Raw genomic sequence first — 8,211 nt, forward strand, 5'->3', positions numbered from 1 at the left:
GATCATCGGGTCACCTTGCTCTTGTCGTTCCCCCTGCACACTACAAAAAATGGGGAGGTCGTGCCTTTGCCGTGCATGGCCCTAGGCTGTGGAATTCCCTGCCTTTTAGATATACGCTCGATAACTGAGCCGGCAGCATTTAAGTCAGCGTTAAAAACGCATCTTTTCAAACAAGCTTTTAATGTTTAGCGTGTTCACTGATGTTCGTCACTTTTAATAATTTATTTCTTAACTAGTTTTAATATATTAGTGTGTGTATTGCTCCTCTGGGCCACCACGGTTAAGCCCCCGGTGGGAGAGCCGGCTGGGTGAGAGTTGGCCTATATCAGACGCTGGATATCTATTTGGCTTCTGTCTGTTTGTGAGTGTTCTTAACTGATATTGTATTACTATGCTTTTATTGCTGTAGCACTTTGTGCTCTTGAGCTGGAAAGTGCGGTACAAATAAAGATTATTCTTATTATTTTTATACTTGTATAGCACTTTTCTACGCTTTACAGCACACTCAAAGCGCTTTCACACTATTTGGCCATTCACCCATTCGCACTCACAAATGCTCACACATTCATTCACCGGTGTTATCACCGGGAGCAACTGGGGGTTCAGTGTCTTGCTCAAGGACACTTCGACATGTTGACTGGACAAGCCGGGAACCACTAATCCTCCGGTTAGGCAATGACCTGCTCTACCTCCTGAGCCACAGCCGCCCCAATTTATATTAAGACTTTCTTTTTTAAAACTGTCTTGAAAACAATTTTTTAAAAATGATATAAAACATAACCTAACTAGGATTAGACCACAGTTTTTTATTGAAAAATGAAGTGGTTGAAGTGGTGATTTTTACATATCTCAAAGGAACTGGCCACTTTGTGGAACCAGCAATGGCTACAGCTTTCAGGTATGATCAGCATTTCTGGTCTGCACCAACAGTGAAGGTGAGGTATTGCTCAATTTTTTCCTGTTTCCAGGTCATATACAGGCTGCCTTCTTTATAAGAAAACATGTAAACATTATGTTACATTGACACACTGGTAATATATTAAGTTTGGTGTGAGTCTCTGACTGTTCATGAGTCATGCGGTTACTTAAGAAGCTGTGTTATTGTGAAACCACTAATGATATCCCTGACCAAAGTGGCCACAATCAGTGGGGTCATCTCTCTTCTGGCTTTATGAGGAAAGTCACATCTGAGAAGTCCTCGGAGACACGTCCCCAAATATAAACGTAGGGCACTCTAGGTAGATGTTTGCTGTTTGCCATGCGGCTTGAAATCAAAATAATATAACTGTAATAGGTTAGAAGTGCAAACCCTGCTGAGTCTTTATACCATCTATTCTGTCCCTGTCATCATGTCTAGTCAGGGATACAGTTTTGAAATTAAAGAACTCCTCATTTTGGACTCACTCCTAAGCACACTCACATCTGTAAAGACTGGACTTGGCAAGTGTTTACCCATTTCAAGATCAGCTCAGCACAGCTTTCACTGCTCTAAAATGGCCTACCCAACATTAAAATGGCTCTGATAAGTTTCATTTTCACCTATAAAACACCCAGCACAGTACAGTGTCCAGTACAGATCAAAAATCTTCAATAACTAATACGTCTCTGTAAATTTCTTCTCTTACCCAATATGTGATTCATCAGCTGATACACAGCATTTTTTTTTATCCCAAATACTGATATTAGGTAAAACTCAAACTTTTTCAAACCAGGTTTTAGATTTCTCTGTCTGGCTCTACAGGCTGTTGTTGGAACTGTCATTAGAGAGGTGCCTATTCAACTTTATGGTCATTTTGTAGGCTGTAGATTGTGGTGCTTTTGAATTGCACTGAAAGCTGTTCTTAATATTGACTCTACCATCATTGATAGAAATTAGGTGGAAAAGTCAACAGGGTAATTTTATCATTTTTACAAGTCACTGCAGCAGAGCTCAAAGCTTAAGCATGCATCATTATGATTAAATAGGCCACACTCCATAAAGAAACTTGATAACTAACTGAAAAGCCTTCTACATCCCAAAAAGCATGGTCGTTTTAGCTACGGTCCTGAGGCAACCTCAAGAGAATGGTACTGATCGACTGTGCCTCTCTTGCAGTGTTGTGCTTCTGGCATCACAATCACAGAGTGATGTCATCTATTTGGGGGGAGAGGTCAATCTTTCTCAGCTAAAACCAGTGGAGAGGATTATAGCTCCCTGCTTATCTAACAGTATTGACTACTGCTCTCCTGCTTTGCTGCTAGAGTAGCATTTGTGGCAAAGTCACAGTGCAACAGATTGCACAAAGGAGCACAATGCCTGGAGAGAACACTTAAATTTAAAAAGTAGAAATGGTATAATGATCAAAACCTATGCAGCAGGGGAGATAAATGGTTTCTTAGGATATAACACCAAAACAAAAGAGTAGAATAACTGAGCTTTTGATACAGAATGCTCAACATTGTGACACATATGTGAAAGCATGGTCCCCACTAAGATTTTGTGTGGACAAAACATTTTAACAACACTGCATTGGTCACAAAAACGGAAGCATTATAAGCTTCGCAAAGATAGCTGATATGGCAAGGCCATTGGACTGCATTAAAATTGTTCAGGTGTTCACCTAAGTGTTTCCAACAGTCCTTCACCAGTTTGTTTGTGATTGTTCGTAATTAAGGTGGACTGACTTTATAACACAATCACTAAGTTCTGAGGCTGCACCTTGCACACAGAACATGAGGCAGTGGAAACACAGTCCTCGCACTGCAAGTGTGAATTATACAGGGTGGGTGAAAAGTAAGTAGGCATTAAAAATTGGCTATAGAACTTGTAGTATCACTGGAGTCGTGATGAAAACAGTCTCTAAATAAACAATAGTAAATAGGATTTCACATGAATCAAATTCAGTGATTGATGATTAATCAATTAATCAAATAGCAATCACATTTCATACGAAATCAAATCAGATTTCATATGAAATCTATTTAGAGACGGTTTTTATCACGACTCCAGTGATACAAGTTCTAAAGCCAATTTAATGCCTACTTACTCTTCACTCACCCTGAAGGTCTCACTAGAGCTAACAGCTACCAAGCTAAAACTGAATCATTAAAAACTGACATCTTTAAGCCATGTCATGAAGAACATAAAGATACAAAGTCTAATGATCTGCTTATAGTTTGTGGTTTTCTTCACACTCTATAATAGTACAAACCTATAACACAAACATGCTGTTCATCTGATTGTTTCTTTTGTGTTTCTGTCCACACTACACTGATGATTTAGTGGCCATCTAAAAGCCCTGGAGAAAGCTTGTATGGTGCCTTGGGTCACACATTTCAGCTTGCTGGTTTTATGTAAAAATAAAAGCAATTACAAAGTACACATAAGGCAAAGATGCACACTCGCTCCTAAATAATAGTTAAAATACAGAGAAGTACAACGTGTCTATAATAGCAAGTACTACAGGCAGGGTACATCAAGGATTAGTGCGGGGTACAAATGGAGGGTTCCCAAAGGTCAAAGAGAAACTCAGAATCATCATTTTATGTTAGTATTTGAGTCAAGTACTTATTAATACTTGGTGACTCAGACTCAGATTGGTTTTGGTAAAAAATTACAATGGCAAAAGTATATAACTGTTGTCATATACGTTTTTTAGATATTATGTATATTATAAGAATTCCATATTGAATTTTGACATTATTCTGTTGAATTTATTATTTTGCACAATTACTTTGTTATTATAATCACTCTGCCAGTACAGGTGTTCATTAGGATAAGTGTTTATACTCTATGTCTTTGTGTTGACTCTACTTTCACATATTTACAGTATAAGCACAGAACAGCACTTTAAAACCACACTAGTCTGACGAGGCCGAGGTGTGACAGAGTGAGCACAACACATACAAATTCAAACATGACTGCCCGTGTAACTACCTACATTTTTATGCCAGCCTCTCAGCCAACCTTGCCTACCACTCAATTCTCTGTCTCTAAAAATAAGATCTTATAATAAACTCACTGAACAGGTCACCTATTGTCATGAACTTTGGGTCATGACCGAAAGGGCAAGATCCCGGATACAGGCGGCCGGGGGCACCCTTAGAGATAGGGTGAGGAGCTCAGTCACCCGGGAGGAGCTCAGAGTAGAACCGCTGCTCCTCCACATCGAGAGGAGCCAGCTGAGGTGGCTCGGGCATCTGTTTCAGATGCCTCCTGGGTGCCTTCCTGGGGAGAATTTCTGGGCATGTCCCACCGGGAGGAGGCCCCGGGGAAGACCCGGAGGAGCTGGAGGAAGTGTCTGGAGAGAGGGAAGTCTGGGCATCTTTGCTTAGACTGCTGCCCCCGCGACCCGATCCCAGATAAGCGGAGGAAAATGGATGGATGGATGAACAGGTCAGCATGAAGTGGATTTAACTGACTGGCTCATTCCGCATTGCTGGAATAGTTTTGTGCTAAAAGATGACAAAGGAGTAGAGCCTCTGTCCTTCTCTGCAAAATGTCACTCTTTCTAGCCTTTGCTTGGAGGCTCCTAGATAAAATAGCAAGGAGATGAGTCAATATAAACTGATTACATTTGTTGATATAACCTGGGGATCAACTAATTATGTATGCAAAGTCTAGAGCAAAGGACCAAACACGACCCCGTCCTCTAACACAAACGAGGGTCCCTCTTTGAATGAAGGAGAGAGAGGCAAGCAACTGTTGCCGTGGAGATGCAGCACACATTAGGTCGCTCGGCAACAGACCATCGCGCATAAGCTTGAGCCACTCCCATGGGTCTCCCATTCTGCCAATCCACCATTCCAGCTTCATGTGCGGATGGGCTTCCTGGCCCCTGACCAACCCACCAATGAAAATAACCACTGTACCAAACACCTTCAAGATCACAGAAAATCTGATCTTAGCTTCATCTGTTATCTTATCCCATTCTGTTAAATTCATTCAGTAGAGAATCAAACCAGCTGTAAGAGCTTAGCAGTGTATACCTAAACATGTCACCGTCACAAATTAAAACTGTTAGTCATGTTTTTATTAATTAAAAAAAGTTAGATACTACATGTAGACATTTAATTATTAAGCATAGCTGTGTCACACTAATAGAGTACCAACTTGTCATTTGTATATATCAATAATCAATACTCTATAGTGTTATTTATTGTCTATCAAGAAACAAACGGTTTAGGTAAAATTGTAAATAGCAATAGCAGTAAGCCACATTACTGGACAAAGACGCATGTAATATTGTGTAATGTCAGACCACCAAACATCTCTCACCTTTGTTCTTGATTTGATTTTTGACTTGACCTTTTGTCGCCTTTTCAGTTTCTTCTTACTCAGAGCTTTCTTTCCCCTGTAAGCACATAGTGATCACTCAGTATTGCACCGTATGTTTAGGCAATGGTCACACTCAAACACATAACACTTAAGACATTCTGCTTTTTCTTATCACAAACTTTATTATCAACTATATCATTGCGAGAAGAATGGGAGGTAAAGTTCCTAGTGGGCAACACATTATTCCAAGTCAGTCACAATGCTAAAAAAAAAAGACAGGTCATTTATCCTTTCACTTCTTTTCACCCTTGTAGATCACGTCTGCATCTTATGCAGCTAGCAAACATGTTCTTTGAAGTGCAGTACACCTTACTTAACTATCAGAGGTGTAGCAGTTGTCACTAGATTCAGTGTTACACAACTTGACAAAGCTATAAAATAAGCTTAATACCTTTCCCTTTTTAATATCTTTGATCTTTCTAAAAACTGTTTTCATTTTCTTTTTTATGGTAAGCTTCACTTACAAAGCACGCTGCCAGGGGCCACAATAGACTTGCTAAAAACAGAATGGCAATGCATGAATTAGTAATCATTATAGGTCACTACTAACTATAAGAAAAGCAATGCATCTTAAATCTGTACACATTTTGTTCAGAAAGTTTGAATATTTTATTTATGCGCCACCATTGTTATGTACAGTACGTGTACAGTCAGGGATGGAATTTGAAAAACTGTTCACTGAAGCTTCCATGCACCAGGGCTGTAACTAACAGCTTCATTATCAATTAAATATGATTATTTTCTCAAGTAATCAATTAATCATTGCCTGGAAAATGTTAGGAAACAGTAAAATTCATGTTATAATTCCAAAGAGCCCTTGGCAGATATACAAGCTTTGTAGACAGCAAAGAGTCGTTCTAGTCTTAACTTAGGAACTTTGACCCACTCTTCCATGTGAATCACTTCAAGTCCTGAAATATTTTCATGCATCCAACAGATTTTCAGTGATGTTTCAAGACAGGGGAATGTGAGAGCCATTCCAAAAGCTTCCGCTTGCAATTTTTGAAGTAATTCGTGGTGGATTTTGAGGTTTTTGTCCTGCTGTAGAAGCAAGTTTTATTTTCTTGACTGACTACATGCCATTTACATTGAGAATTTGCTGTTATTTTGTGAAATCCATTCTTCTCTGTATTTCCATGCAGTGTTTCCTGTGCCACCCCCCACACTTAGTAGATGACAAATAAGTAACAGTTCCTTACATCTGAACAAAGATTCATTTTATACCTGTTTGCTTATTTACTTCTTTCAACAAAATATGTAATGTGCAAGGGGGAGCAGAGACTTTTGCATTCGCTGTACAGCAAGCACTGTAAGTTACATGGGAGACCGAGGATAACAAATAAGTCTGTGTGGGATGATGCTGCAATGACCCAGCTACTTAGTCTACAATCTCACTGACTAGAATGACGTAACTGTATTACCCTCATATGCCAGAACAGCAAGTTCAGTTCATTCACCTCCAAACGCGTCTAAATGTTTGAAGCAGTTGTAATTACAAGGGCAATAGTTACGGTGAAATGTGTATTTTGTCATCAATTTATCTAACGTTACAAAAAAAACTTACTTTGAGATAATATGGGGAAGGGGTGATGGTGTTCCTCTACACTCATTAACGTTAGCTAGCTATCGAAACTGTGACGCCGTTGGGCCTAAATATACATAGCTCTGTAACGATACATTCAATTATATGACATGACTGGGTAATGTCAACAATAATGATAACTCCAGTAATGAGTGGTTACAAATATTTATCAAAAAAGTAATATTAAACAAGCAGTAGCTTTGTTTACATTTAGCTGGATGACAGCTATTAACTGCTAACGTTACTCAAAACCAATTGACTAGCTTGCTGTTATGACAGCTAGCAAGCTAACTTGTTTTGTATATAACTAAGCCGATAGTTTAGTTTAGTTTTGTATTTTTATTTCAGTGACAATGTTTCAATTTTAGGTCAAATTAAATGTCAAGAGCACCCAGAGTAAACCTCCCGCACAAGGGTAACGTTAAACCAGCATAACGTTAGCTAGCTTAGCTGGATATGCTAGGGAAGTCAAAGCCAAAATGCCACCTAGCATGCTGATCCCCATTAAAAATGTGCATGCAAATTGTGAAGTCATTGACACACTGTTTGTAGATGAAATAATACCTTATATGACACCGGCCCGACTAGCTAGTGAACCATAAATAACAGTTGGCTAACTTAGGTGCAGCTGATGTTAACTGACGTAACGTTGGAGCAAGGGTTAATGTTAGCTTGCGGCCAGTCGCTAAGTTAGCCCTACAAATGACAACCCATCCATTTAGAAATCTAGCTATATTTTTTTACGTTAACTACTCACCTTCCTTGATTTATCCCTTGCTCTTTATCATTGATAGCAGTGGTATAAATCCGTCTGTATCTTTCTGCCAGAGCTCGTCCTGAGAGTAAAAGCTGGTACCGAGTCCGACAATCCGACTGGACTCCGGGTGTCGGACATGAACCCATACCCGAACCAATGATGGAGAGATCGGCTCCTGCTCCAGAAATTACCCTGACACCCAGCCCTATCGACGGCGATGAGGGGAGAATCCCCTGCTGCTGCTGCCGCAGCAGCACACATCATCGTTTTGGCGAACAATGCATATATCACACAAAAGATATCACAGCTAGATAATCTCTAGCTATTAGATGCAATCCACTTGTCATTAAATCCGCCACAATTCACATCACTTGTCTTTTCCAAATTGCAGAAATACCACAATTAGCATCCACGGTCCACGGTTAATATAAGCGCAAATTGTAGCCAATCTGGTGGTGCGACTGATCCAGCTATAGCGTCAACAGTAGTTGTATTCTGGAAATATATCTTCTCAAGCCATAACTGGTTTTCTTGTGAAATGAAAGAAACGGCAGG

At 39.7% G+C, this 8,211-nt stretch overlaps 1 protein-coding gene across 1 annotated transcript in view; it reads right to left on the reverse strand.

The window, feature by feature from the left end:
* mycbp2 (MYC binding protein 2) overlaps positions 1-7,883 on the reverse strand; it is a 79,220-nt gene extending 71,337 nt beyond the window's left edge. Inside the window, 2 exon segments of the mRNA XM_020609421.1 lie at positions 5,258-5,333; positions 7,657-7,883. Of these exon segments, the coding sequence (XP_020465077.1) occupies positions 5,258-5,333; positions 7,657-7,802 (222 nt within the window). The 5' untranslated portion in view covers positions 7,803-7,883.
* Between the last annotated feature and the right edge of the window lie 328 nt (positions 7,884-8,211).

Source organism: Monopterus albus, unplaced genomic scaffold (assembly GCF_001952655.1).
Source record: "Monopterus albus unplaced genomic scaffold, M_albus_1.0 scaffold99.1, whole genome shotgun sequence".
Classification (NCBI taxonomy): domain Eukaryota; kingdom Metazoa; phylum Chordata; class Actinopteri; order Synbranchiformes; family Synbranchidae; genus Monopterus; species Monopterus albus.